The sequence below is a fragment of the Hyperoodon ampullatus genome, assembly GCF_949752795.1.
Source record: "Hyperoodon ampullatus genome assembly, chromosome: 7".
Classification (NCBI taxonomy): domain Eukaryota; kingdom Metazoa; phylum Chordata; class Mammalia; order Artiodactyla; family Ziphiidae; genus Hyperoodon; species Hyperoodon ampullatus.
The window spans coordinates 91,719,693-91,734,292 of record NC_136920.1 but is presented as its reverse complement, the minus strand read 5'-3'; the positions used below and the strand labels follow the sequence as shown (position 1 = coordinate 91,734,292).

The 14,600-nt window shown below is 41.3% G+C and overlaps 1 protein-coding gene across 3 annotated transcripts in view; it reads left to right on the top strand.

The window, feature by feature from the left end:
* JHY (junctional cadherin complex regulator) overlaps positions 1-14,600 on the top strand; it is a gene marked incomplete at both ends in the record, with an annotated part of 61,862 nt that overhangs the window by 11,367 nt on the left and 35,895 nt on the right. For all 3 annotated transcript variants that reach the window (XM_079708748.1, XM_079708747.1, XM_079708746.1), the window contains one exon: positions 3,328-3,844. In XM_079708748.1, coding sequence (XP_079564874.1) covers positions 3,328-3,844 — 517 coding nt within the window. The remainder of the gene's footprint in view (positions 1-3,327; positions 3,845-14,600) is intronic.

Genomic DNA, 14,600 nt, shown 5'->3' with positions numbered 1-14,600 from the left:
ACTTTTAAAGGTTGCCAACCCCTGCTCTAAATAGTGCAGAGGACAGGGCTACCTGTTCTAAAACTTTGACCCCAAAAACCATATGGCCTCTGTACATAATCCTTTCCAAAAACTCATCACTTTGCCTACCCAAAAGTATTTGTCTTACGATAACATCTTTGCTCTCTAATTAAATGATTTTTACTTAATTAAATAAATCCAGACTCTCAAGTTAATGTAGTTAAGCCAAACCCTTCACAGAGTTTACAAAGCCCTTCAAGATTTCACCTCTGCTTAACCCTGAGTTCTAATCCTCCCACCCTCCATTTTATCCAGGTAGAATTTGTTCTCTGAAAGCCCCATGTTCTCTCTCCCCTCCATTCCTTTTTCCGTGTTGTTTCCTCAGCCTGGCTTACACTTCCTGCCCTTCTTAGCCTTCGGTCTCAGCTAAGCCATCACTTCCTTCAGAAAGCTTCCCTTTCTCCCAAGATGGGATTGGATGTCCCTCCTGAGTCCTGGTGGCCCCATGCTCCTCATGCGGGCACTCATCACTCTAATCACAAATAGCTCATTTCCTGGTCTGTATCCCCCGCTAGGCTATGGGCTCACCACTGTATCCCCCTAACTTAGTATGTGCTCAATAAATATAGAATCAGTGAACGAGCAAATGCATGAGGAAAGTTAAATTCTGTCGAATCAAGTGAATGAATGAACGAGGAGAGTTAGACTCACTTTTCCCTTTCAATATATCATAGATACGGGAAACGGCATGTTTCTTCATTTCAAAAAATCTTTATATCTTTATTTACTTGAAGATGTACTTTCATCTTTTCTTCCTCATCTAAACAACCACTGCTGAACCTTATACTTAATGCAGCACAAGATAAGCCCTAAAATCATTCACTGATTTGGTCCAATGCAGGAGGTTTTTCTGCATGTTTAGATTCTAATTTACTGCTGCTGTTTTTTTTTTTAAATAAATATCTAATGCTCAGTTATTGATTGAAGCATCACTTGTTGCTTCTTCTGCCCATAGCACAGGGTAGAGATTAGGGAAGGAAGGATAACCCTCTGTCCCTGCTGCCCAGGACCTTAACCAGGTGAGAAGATACCGTTGCCATAGTGAAAAGTGAAATAAGCACAAATACAGAACAGGAAGTAAGCTATATTGTCTCATTTTGACTTTATGCAACCTTGAGAAATAAACAGAACAAATATAATTGATCCCTACTTACAGATGACAGAAACCAGCTCGGAGGTGACATGATTTGCCAGCTGATGCACAGATAGGTAGTGGCAAACCCGAACTTAAGCCCAGGTCTGTCCAGTCCCAAATCTAGATTATGCCCTGCTGGCCCCCTCCCTGCCCCTGGGACACTACATGCCCAGTGACCCTTGGAGCCAAGTGAAAGGCAGGGCCAAAAACTCCTGTAAGTTCACATGAGGGGACATCACATGGAGAAACCCCCTCAAAGCCTCAGAGGCAGGCAGCCCTGTGGAGTTTCGGGAGCAGCGAGCTGCACAGTTTGATGTCGATTTCCTGCCAAAGTGGACCATCTCCATTCAGGCACTTTGCTGGAGGAGAATATCATTTTTCTTCCCTTGGTGGAAAAGGAAGAGCAGCCTATCCCAAGAAGCTTTCCGTCTTAATATGCAAACTAAAAATTCAAAGTGACAAGGGGAACTCCCTGGCAGTCCAGCGGTTAGGACTCAGTGCTTTCACTGCCGTGGCCCAGGTTCAATCCCCAGTCGGGGAACTAAGATCCCATCCCACAAGCCTCACAGCGCAGCCAAAAAACAAAAAAGACACTAAAAATTCAAAGTGACAATTAAGCAAGACATAGGAGTTGGGGCTTTCCGCTCTAGTTTTTGCTTTACATCAAATCAAAGAACTCTAGGTCCACATTAAGAAGACTAAATTAACATTAGGGGCACCATTAGTTTGTTTACCCAGCATAAAATGATGTCCTCTATAAATGGGAATATCAAATAGCATAAAAAGCCCAGATGATTTACATTTTCTTTTTGATTAGAGGGTTGCATCTACTGTACCAAGGAAGGAAAATCTCTCCCATTTAGCTTTTGAAGATCAAAGCAGCCATTAAATATGCCATATTACCAGCATTTTTTTTTTTCTTTTTTGGTTAAGACTAGGAGATACTTTACAAATTGAGATCGTCATGGAGAAAAGGGAGGACTTTACTTGGGGTCATATGTACTGATTACAGACCAGTTGACTCCCCTCGGGCTGGACCCTGTGCTTAACCTTTTATTCAGATAGGGCTGTCTACAGCTTAAAGCTCACACTGACCTGTCTACTGAGTTTTGTGTACATAGACTTGACCAAGAGAGTACAAACAGAGCTTTCAGAGGCACCATCTGATTCCAAAAGTTAGGGATCTTTCTGTAGCACATTTGATAAAATCTACAAAGACGAAATGAAGTCACAAGTAAAAATCACTGATACAGGAGGATGAACCTATGTAGGTATTCAGTTGGGATAAGTCTTGCTTTCCTCCCACGAAAGGCTCAGACTGAGTCGTTCAGGCAACAGTCGAATTTCCCTTCCCAGATAAACAGCTAAATGTGTAGATCACTAGCTAAGTGTGAAATCCATTTTATCTTCAGCAGCTTGTAACTTATTCAGCTTATGGTGTGTCTTAAGTAACAGCATTCCTTGCATCAAGGCCATTTACTGGTTTAACATTATAGACATTTGTTTTCCAGCATATATAAATTAACCATCCCCCATTTTTTTAAATCACTGAATTGTACACTTTATTTTAAAATTTTTTTAAAATAAATTTATTTATTTTTGGCTGCGTTGGACCTTCGTTGCTGTGCACAGGCTTTGTCTAGTTGCAACCAGCGGGGGTTACTCTTCATTGGGGTGCATGGGCTTCTCGTTGCGGTGGCTTCTCTTGTTGCGGGGCATGGGCTTTAGGCATGCGGGCTCAGTAGTCATGGCTCATGGGCTCTAGAGCACAGGCTCAGTAGTTGGGGCGCACGGGCTTAGTTGCTCCACAGCATGTGGGATCTTCCCAGACCAGGACTCGAACCCGTGTCCCCTGCATTGGCAGGTGGATTCATAACCACTGCACCACCAAGGAAGTCCCCATCCCCCATTTTTATTTCGTATTTCAATGAACTTAGATAATTATGACTTTTTGCCCTTATGTGTAATGTGTAGGTCTAATGTGAGCCTCGGATGTGTCTTTCCCATGTAGATAGTAAAAGGAAAATTGTAGGAGAAAGATGGAGATTGATTTCGAATAAGATGATCAGCTAAAGAGAACGAGTAAATCTGTTTGGATAAAGGACTTGACATTTCTTTTCTGCTTTGGGCAGTCAACAACCCATAGAAGACAAGTACTCAGACCTGCGATATGACCCAAATTGGAAGAGGAAAAAAGAGGAGGGGAAGTTGTTGGCTATGGAAGCATTGCCAGAGTCTGTGGACAGCTCTGCAGAAAATCTGACTTTGAATCCACTTTACCGTTCCAAGGAGACTTCGATGGAACTCTCAGGGTGGAAAGGTGAACAGAAGAAGAGCCCACCGAGCACAGCCTCCTTACTCGGGAGTGAATTTTTAAGCCCAAACTACGAGCACGGTGCCCATCGCAGCGGGCCGTTTTCAGTGCTGAGCAGCAGTGACCTGGAGAAGTCCAGCAACCTCTCTCATTACTTGAAGAGTTCAAGTTCACAGAATGAGGTATTCCTGCCAGGATCACACGGCCCTCGGCAAAGGAAGTCCAAACAATATTTTGTGGAAAAAAACAAGCTGACTTTGGGATTACCCACTCCGAAAACGGACTCTTATCTTCAACTTCACAATAAAAAAAGGCGGGAAACTCACCCAGAACAGGTATGTAGCAGCTACTTAAAAATCCCTTCTGAGCACTAGACAGGAATTTGCCTTTGTTTGAAATAGCTAGGTATCACTTCCTTTGGGATGGTGACGCCACTGTAACCACCTGGCTGAGTAAAATGAACTCCATGTCCCTTGCCCCTCTTTGAAGAATCAAGGGAATATTCCACAAATTCTTAAGAGCAAAATAAAAGCCATCAATGGCTTACAGTGCTGTAATTCAATTATTATATTCAAAATGTTTCTATTCAAGGAACCGTAGAATTTTTTTTAACTGTATGCTCCATTAGATAAAACACAGGGCTGAGAGTTTGATTCCCTATGTTGGTTGCCTTTGTTCCCCCTAAGGCACTGGTTTTCAACCCTATTAAATTCCTCCAGTACATTGGAGGTGCAATGACACACTCATATCAATAACAGCAGCTCACTTACAGAAGTGATTCTCAACTTAGATTCTGTGTACATATTGGGTGGTAGTGCAAGGAGGGCAGGATACAACATGAGTATTTTTTTTTAATTATCCAGTCGATTCTATTATCTTTCTATTATCTTTCCAACTTCCATTGATAATCACTGTACTGTCTTTTATCCTGTGCAAATGATGTGATACCATTATAAACTTTAGTCTCCCCATCTATAAAATTGGAATAATAATAAGTGCCGTCCCTTTCTCATCTGATCGTTTTGAGGGTAAATTCTAACCCAGATGATGGATTCAAAACCTGTTGGAAGGGGGCTTCCCTGGTGGCGCAGTGGCTGAGAGTCCGCCTGCTGATGCAGGGGACATGGGTTCGTGCCCTGGTCCGGGAAGATCCCACATGCCGCAGAGCGGCTGGGCCTGTGAGCCATGGCCGCTGAGCTTGCGCCTCTGGAGCCTGTGCTCCGCAACGGGAGAGGCCGCAACAGTGAGAGGCCCGCGTACCGCAAAAAACCCCCCAAAAACCCAAAAAACCTGTTGGAGGACTTCCCTGGTGGTCCAGTGGTTAAGGCACCACGCTTCCACTACAGGGGGCACAGGTTCGATCCCTGGTGGGGGAACTAAGATCCCGCATGCTGTGCGGCACGGCCAAAAAACAGAAAAAAAAAAAAAAAAAAAAAAAAAAAAAAAAAGCCTGTCGGAGCCAGTAAACTTAGTTCTATTTCATGGGTGCACATAAAGATCACATCAGCCCACTTCCTAGTTGGTATGTTCGTGAACATGGGAAAACTGGCTGGATCAGTGCATCCACCACCCTTATTGAGGAGACAACTTGAAATTCATCACCCACTAATGTGGGATCATTTTCAAATATGAAGGAAAGGTTATTACATTAAATAGGCATGCCCTTAGACCTCTCCCAAATTCAAACTGATATTATGTAGAGTACTCTCACCTGTTCTAACCTGTAAGTATTTCCTGATAGAACAAGAGGGATGAAGTGGGTGAACATTTGTGATTTTTTCTTAATTGAGAAACTCCTTATATGGTCTTAAAAGATTATGTCACATCCTTGCCTTTGTAACTAATAATAAAACAAGGGAATGGGTGTGTATATTTAGTTGATTATCAAAATGAATACTTAGCTGACTTCAAACAATTTTTAACATTTTTGACTCGGTTTTAGTTGTTAATGTACTTTTCCATAAAACTGTGAAATTTTGAATTTTGCTTGGTTGCTCATTTTAAAATATAAATTCTGTGAAAAATGATTATAGCCAATAATTTCTCCTAGACTAGGACAATATTTTTCCTTTATTTTTAAATGTGTTCTCAAAAGAGAAGAGGCAAATAGTAGGGCCAAAAAAATTAGTTATATCTCTAATAATAAAAGTGAAAAAAGATTTATTATAAACTCTTTAATTGATTTTGTAATTGCTAATTTTTCTTAATAGTTATAACTTAATTTACAAACAATATCATGGTGTGTTGCCAGTGATTCCATAGCATAATTTTCTTCTCATTATGCCAAGGAGGAAACTTTAAAGCATTTTAGGCTTGCCCAATCTTTAAGCTTGTGAATTATTCTTTGAAGTGGCCATTGACCTTCTCTACCACTTTCTCCAGGTTCAAATGTTTAAGAGTTGATTGCTAATTATATTCAAAATTGTTTCTTCACCATTTTCCAACCTATATTTCCTTCTTTTACTCCTCTTCTTTTAAAAAAGGATACAAATTAGTTTGACCTTACAATGATAGAATGATAGGTATAACTTGTTTATTGAATTATAGTCAGTAGCATGGAATACAGTGTTCCTTTCAAATCGTTATTTATATATGCAGTATGTGCAGGTTTTTCTACCAGTGCAGATTATATGTCCCCTGATGGGCAAGAACTATGCTTTGTATTTATTTTTAATCTTCATGGTAATTAGCCTAACACATTGTAAGGGCTCAGTAAGTACATGGGAAATGAAACGTGTCTGTCTTCCATCACCTCCAAACTATTTACCACCTCCTTCTCTTTACTGTGATTTGAAGTTTATGTGGGAGAAACGGTATTTCTAGAGCAGTGGTTTGAAATTCTGGCTGGATATTAGATTCATCTGAGAAAAAAACCCAAAGTGATTCTCAGCTCTACCCAGACCAGTTTACATATCTGGGTGAGATCTCCAGCATCAGTATTTTTTTTTTTAAAGATGCTCAAGTGGTTCTAACATGAAGCCAGGTTTGAGAAGCATTGTTCCAGACTAGAGCAGTGGCTTTTGTCCTTGGCTTCACATTGGAATCACCTGGAAAATAAAAAGAACACTGGTTCCTTGGCCTGCAGCTCTGAAACTCTAATTTAAGTCATCTGGGGTACACTGTAAGCATGGGGAGCTTTCAAAGCTCCCCAGGTATTCCTAGTGTTTCATTAAGACTGATCTAGAGCAGTGATTCTCAAACATTAGGTGCATCAGAATCATCGGGAGGGCTTGTTTCTGGACCTAACCCAAGGATTTCTGATTCAGTAGGGGTAGGGTAGGGCCCAGGGATTTGAATTTTCTACATGGTTCCAGGGGACGCCACTTCTGCTACCAGGGCAACACTTTAAGAACCACTGATCCTTTTTTCCCCTCAAACTTTAAGATACTTATGAACGCCCTGAGGATCTCGTTAAAATACAGATTTTGATCCAGTAAATCTGGGGTGAGACTCAAGAGTCTGCATTTCTATCAAGCTCCCAGGTGATGCCAAGGCTGTTGGTGCTTGGACCACACAGAAAGAACATAAAGGGTTTTTCAGAAACCTACAGTAACAATTGTGTAAGTCAGTACCCATTGACCATTGATGTTTGCAATGGCTGATCGGATTATTGTGTTGATTTTGGGGGTGGGAGGTAAGAAGTTGGGGTGGCAGGTTTGGAGGCTGTTTTATATTAAGCAGCATCCATCTGGAAGGTTTTCATATTTGAAAGTCTGTTTTCCCCTACTCATTTCTTTGAAAGAGATGACAAATATCTTAAAACTAGAAATACTGAAAGGATAAATGACCTCTGTTGTTCAATGAATGAATAAATGTCAATTACCATTACATGGCCAAGAAAACCCAGCTTTTTAATATATCATTTTGTTGCAAGCCTCCATGCCCAGTTGAATCAGACAGCGTCTTAAGCAGTGTATTGTATTTGGGAAGATTTGAAAGTAAGTCTAAGAAGTTCACAACATCCCAGTAAAAAATGTGAGACTTTTTAAAAAAAAAATAAAACTTGAAAAGTTCACATTAAAAAAAACAGGCAAGAATAATAAAGCAGGGATTTCCCTGGTGGCACAGTGGTTAAGAGTCTGCCTGCCAATGCAGGGGACACGGGTTTGAGCCCTGGTCCAGGAAGATCCCACATGCCGCAGAGCAACTAAGCCCATATGCCACAACTAAGCCTGGGCTCTAGAGCCCGCGAGTCACAACTACTGAGCCCGCATGCCACAACTACTGAAGCCTGCTTGCCTAGAGCCTGTGCTCCACAACAAGAGAAGCCACTGCAATGAGAAACCCGCACACCACAAGGAAGAGTAACCCCCGCTCGCCGCAACTAGAGAAAGCCCATGTGCAGCAATGAAGACCCAATGCAGCCAAAAATAAATAAAATAAAATAAATTTAAAAAAAAAAGAATGATAAAGCAAGCTCTGGAAATTAAGAGTCATGACAGAATCTAGCCCCACTAGATAACAGAGTATATTTTAAGCCTCAATAATTAAATAGTAGGGTAATATTTAATGCATATACAGACAGAAAAATAGAACAGAATAAAAGTCTAGAAATAGAACCAAATTAGTGTGAGAATATATGATGTGATATTGTGATTTGATAAAGGTAGGACCCAATTTGAGGTCCCAAATCTACAAAAGACTGATAGATTTGACTACAGTTGACCCTTGGACAACATGGGTTTGATCTGTACAGGTCCACTTATTTGTGGATTATTTAAAAAATACATACTACAGTACTACGCGATCTTTAGTTGGTTGAATTCACAAATACAGAACTACAGATATGGAGGGCTGACTGTAAAGTTATACATAGATTTCCAACTGCGTGGAGGGTCAGTGCCCCTAACCCCTACTTTGTTTGAGGGTCAATTATACATAAATATCAAAGGCTTCTGCAAGAAAAAAGGCATAAGAAAGCCAAAATATAAAGAACTAGAAAAAAAATTTCTAATTCACATCACAGCCAAAACACTAATAGCTCTAATATATAAAGAGCTCCTAGAAATCAATAAGAAAAAGACCAATATCCCAATATAAAAATTCACAAAAGATATGAATAGATAATTCACAGAAAAGTTAATACATATGGCTATTAAACATATGAAAAGATATCCAACTTTGGTCATTATAAGAGAAATCCAAATTAATACTACATTGGGATTCCATTTTTCATCTATAATTAAACCAACAAAATTCCCAGTTTTTGCCCAGTTTACCTCTGGGCAAAAAAGGATAGTCAAGCTGATGAGAGAATAAATTGGATTAACTAGTATGGGGGACAATTTGTTAATATCTACTTAAAATACAAATACTACATACACTCCTTGAGAAAGCAAAGCATAATGGCCAAGAGTATAGGCTTTAAAGCCAGGTTGGTTGACACTGACACCTGCTAGCCATCTGACCTTGGGCAGGTTGCTTAACCTCTCTGTGCCTCAGTAACCTCATCTTTAAAATGGAGATAATACTAGTACCTTCCTCAAAGGATTATTAAGAAGATTAAATGAGTTAATATATGGAGAGTGCTTAAATCAATGCCTGGCTTATAGCGAGCACTATATACATGTTAGTAATTACTATTTTTTAAATTGACCCAACATCTTCCACTCCCAGGAATGTATCCTAGTTATATGTGTGCAGTTTTGAAATAACCCTTGAACAAAATCATTCATTTCGTCCTCATTTCTAATAACAAAAGATTAGAAAGTACCCAGATAGGGCTTCCCTGGTGGCGCAGTGGTTGAGAGTCCACCTGGCAATGCAGGGGACGTGAGTTCGTGCCCCGGTCTGGGAAGATACCACATGCTGCGGAGCGGCTGGGCCCGTGGGCCATGGCCGCTGAGGCTGCGCATCCGGAGCCTGTGCTCCGCGACGGGAGAGGCCACAGCAATGAGAGGCCCGCGTACCGTACCAAAAAAAAAAAAAAAAAAAAAGTGAGAAAAGATACATAGGTGGTTAATTGTAGAGGGTGGAGGGGGGGGAGGGGGGTAGGGTGGGAGCAAAACTTTTCACTTTATACCTTTCCATATCTCTTATTTTTGAACCATGCCTATGTGTTTACAATATACAGTGTTTGGTAGGAACCCTGGTAACTTTACACCCCCCTGATTGCTCAGGGTCACCTGAATTGCACTTTTGCTTGAAAATAATGGCTCAGAGTAGAACCACTAATTTTTAAATTCAATTTCTCCACAATCATTTCACCATTTTTCATAGATCTGTTAGTCTCACATTAAAATGCACTGGAAAAATCACGTTTGAATACATTGCAAGATCTTAGTCACATGATGTGTGAGGCAAGGAACTGATGTGAAAACCAACACACGCTAGAAGGCACCTAAGTATCACAGTCGGCCAATAACTTCGCTGGTGAATATTCAGTGCTTACTTTTATTTATGATATGTTTCATAACCGTAAGTATTTGTCTGAAACTCACTAGAATTTGAGTCACTTTATGATCTACGATTAAAGGAAACTGTCTCTTGAACAATGAGCTACCTTTTTTTGTTTGTTTGTTTGTTTGTTTTGGCTGCGTTTGGGCCTTCGTTGCTGTGTCCGGGCTTTCTCTAGTTGTGGTGAGCAGGGGCAACTCTTCGTTGTGGTGCACGGGCTTCTCATTGCGGTGGCTTCTCTTGTTGCAGAGTACGGGCTCTAGGCACATGGGCTTCAGTAGTTGTGGCACGTGGTCTCAATAGTTGTGGCTCGTGGCTCTAGAGCACACACTCAGTAGTTGTGGTGCACTGGCTTAGTTGCTCCACGGCACGTGGGATCTACCCAGACCAGGGCTCGAACCTGTGTCCCCTGCATTGGCAAGCGGATTCTTATCCACTGCGCCACCAGGGAAGTCCTGAGCTACCTTTCTATCTTGATTCTAATGTGACTTTGAAGGCTGATGAAGGCGAAATTTAGTACAGGCTCAGAAAGGAGCAGTAAGTGCTACATGTTATTCATGTTATTCTGTTTCTTTTCCTTGGAATTTCTTAAAGAAATTACAGATACTTTGCAATGTGCATATAGAAAGGTTATTCAATTACCTATGGCCTTCAAAACAATATAAAGTCCTATATAGAATCCACTACCCATTCTGAGCATCAGCACATCTTTGAGACTGTTGCTGAGGCAGCAGGTAACTCAGCCAACAAGCATTTACTGAGCAACAGTGTGTGCTAGGTACTCTTCCTAGTGCTAGGGATGTAACAGAAAACAAGACATGCAGAGCCCAGCCTTCAAGGGACTTACATCCAGTCAGTTGACAGGAAACATATAACAAAATAACTTCAGGTAGGGATAAACATCTCAAAGGATACTGAATCAACTTTCTTTCATAAAGTAATGAGCAGGGTGTAACTGGGATGTTTAGCGAGGTACTTGGGGAAGGGCTCTCTGAGGAGATATCATTCGAGTTGAGACGTGAATGGATGAAAAAGAAAAGACTATGTAAGCTCTGGGACCCCAGCCTTGGAAGCAGCATTCTCTCCTAGGGGGCAACACAGTACAGTGGGAGAAGAGATGAAACTGAAACAGAACACTGGTTTGAGAATCAGACTATCACAGGTTAAATGCTGGCTTTTCCATGTACTAGGTGGTACCACTAACTAGATATTTGAGCAAGTGACTCTTCAAACCTTATCTTCTTCATCTATTGTATGGGGTCCATTTCTGCCTTGGAGGGCTATTGGAAGAGTTTATACAAAGCTCCTGACACATGGCAGACACTCAGTGAAGCGAAGCTGTTATTACCACTGGTCATTCCTTAAGCCACGAGAAAGGAATCCACCCCGGGAATAGGTTCTCCTAAACAGCTTTTTTTTTTTTTTTTTTCAGGCTACAGTGTCTCAAAATGAAAGGGATGTGACTGCAGGTAGAATAAGAACAAAGTGTTGTCAAAAGAATAACATCTGTAGGCTCTTGCAGCCCCTTCTATGATGTGACTCCCAAAAGACTGTACACAACGGGGGTGGACACACCTCACATTCACCATGCTGTCTCCTGAGGATCCCCAGTCAATCAAACACTGCCCCATGGATTACAGGACCCTACAGTCTTGTACCCAACTTGTTGGCAATATTTCTTTAATAGCTGCCTTTGGTCTCAGTTATATTTCAAATATTTACACTTGGTGATAAGGAACATGTGAATATTTGACAGTTTGGTTTTGAAGTACAATTTCACATCATAACTCTTTCAAATCTATCTTCTCCACTGCCTTCACAAGTGCTCCTCTTAGATACAAATCTGATCATATCAATCTCCTGCTTAATGAGAGTCCCTGTTGATTTCAAGATAAAATTCTGACTCTCAGAGTGGTACTCGAGGCCCTTTGTGACCTGGCTCCTTCCTGCCATTTTAGCCTCATCCTTTGTCACTCCTCCCTTGCATCCTATGCTCCAGTCGTACTCTGGGAACTCACAGCTCCCAGAACCCAGTGTTTCCCCTGGGCCTCTGTCCAGGCTGATGGGTTACTTTTCCCTGTCTTGTTTGCTTGGGAAAATCGCAGCCTCCTTTGAGATTTAGCTCAAAGTCCCCTATCTTTATGAAGACTCTCTGAGCTCCTCCCTCATCCTTGAACATCCACCGTAGAATCCATAACACCACACTGCACTATTTAGTGTATGTGTATGTCTCTCATGACTCTGAGCTCCTAAAGGCTCATCTCTGAACTCCGAGAGCCTGGCATTCAGTAAGCACTTTCTACATCTTTTATGAAGGAATGTGATTTTTAAATAGTTTTTGGGGGGGGTTCAGAATTTTACCACTTTCAAAATGAAAAAATAAAAAAGACTAACGAGCTTGTGCTCTCGACTTAAATAATAGAATTTGGCACTGAAAGACCAGATTTGAGCCCCATTAGTATTAGAGCCAATTATTACCTTTGGTAAATAAAAAAAAAACCTTGCTGAGCTTTGTTTTTCCCCATCAGAGTGAGGTTACAAATGTCTGCCTTCTTCTACAGACCCAGGATTATTTAGATGACCAAATAAGATGCTGTATGTGAACACTTTGCATAATCATATAGCCCTGTATAAATATGTTATATTTATTATTGAACATTTGATTTGAATTTAACCTCCTATTGGATAAGATTAATATAGAAGTGATATAACACTCTCCTTTTCCATGGTTTTAAATTTCATGGTTTGTGAAACTTTTGGTTGTCTATAAAATTAAACTTTACCTTTATTTAAATTATGATCTTTTTCTAATTATGTTTGGTTAGAAACACAGAATTATTTTTTATAGAATTCTTCTAGTTTGATGGTGTTTTTGAGTCCCATGTCTCATATTATACTCATTAAAAATATTCTTCTACAGAGTAGGTACTCTGTGTATGTTCATTGATTGATCTTTTTTTTTTTTTTTTTTGCCCTGTGCAACCACAACAAGAGCACTTACTTATGACAGCATAATTTAAATTGAACTTTATGGTTTTTCAGTACAAGAAGTTTCTTAAGGCATCTTTCTTGTATGCACTATTCAGCACTTATTTATCTGATCTGTAGAGTGACACTTCATTAATTCGACATTACTGAGGAGGGATCCATGGAAAGAGAACTTTCCCCATAACTGAAGCATGCCCTTTCAAAAACCAAAACTTTAACAGAATTAATCATGTCTAAGGACAGGTGTCAAAAATGTGCCTGGAGAACCTGATAATTCTGTGCTCTCTTACCCAGGCCATAGTGCACTGTTGTGCAGTAAAGTCAAGAGCTATGGTGATGGGAACCATCCTTTGCCTCTTTACCAAATTCCCCCAAATGCTACGATTCTGTGGTCATTTTATAAACTGCTGTCAGTGTATATGCTCTTCAGGAGCTTCTGGCCAAGTGGGAAGCAGACATGTAAACAGTCAGAATCAAGTGATAACTGATGTCCTGGATACATGTCTGGCCCCAAAGGAACCCAGAAGAAGAAGTACCCAAGTCTGTTGGGGGAAGTCAGAGAGGGCTTCACGGAAGAGGCAGTCATTGAACTGATTCTTTAGGGAGAAGTAGAAAGTAACAGGTGCAGGTGGACAGCAAAGTTACCACAGGCAGAGAGAGCATATGGGATGGCATGAGGGTGAGAAAGGACACTGTTTAAGTAGAGACCTGTGGGTACAGGAGGAACTACTTTGGCGCTGGTCACGAACTGGCAGTTGGTCAGTTAATCAAGTAAAGTGGTTAAAGCAGATATGACAAACGATGACCTTAAGTACTTTACTTTCACTTAAAGTATATACATACACATTAATTCACCAACCTTTTACTGAAGGGCTGGGCCTTCCTATCAGTGTATATTCTATGGACTACAGTTTTGTATTATCTTTCTCACGTCAGTTTGAAAGATCTATGGTGTCCACTTCTGATTTCTTTTTTTTTTTTTTCTTTTTGCGGTACGCGGGCCTCTCACTGTTGTGGCCTCTCCCGTTGCAGAGCACAGGCTCCGGACGCACGGGCTCAGCGGCCATGGCTCACGGGCCCAGCCGCTCCGCGGCATGTGGGATCTTCCCAGACCGGGGCACGAACCCGTGTCCCCTGCATCGGCAGGTGGACTCTCAACCACTGCGCCACCAGGGAAGCCCTGGCCCACTATCTTAAGAAAGTACTGGAGAGTGTTACTTAATCTAGCAAGTTAGTTAAGGAGAACTTCCGTGTTGTGCATGACTAGATCATGAGGATGGGAGTGTGCGTATTTAGGCTAGAGAAATGGGCATGGACCTTTCATGTAGGCCCCTGTGTGTCATTTTAAAGCGGGGGCTCTCAGGATGTGGTCCCCGGACCAACAGCAACAGAATTGCCTGGCAACTCATTAGAAATGAAAATTCTCGGGCCCCAGCCCAGGTCTCCTGAGTCAGAAACTGGGGTGAGGCCTTCACCTCTGTGTTTCAACAAGCCCTCTAACTGATTCTGATACGTGCTCAAGTTTTAGAGCTACTGTGCTAGAGAGTTAGGCCTTTCCTCTACATGACATGGAATCACTGAAGGATTTTAGTAATGGAGCAGTTTGAATCCTGTGACCATCCAGAGGTCACGCTTACAATATTCTGAGCTGTGTTAATGGGGAGTTCAGGTTGCTAGCTGATCAACCTTCACAGATGTTTCAAGACA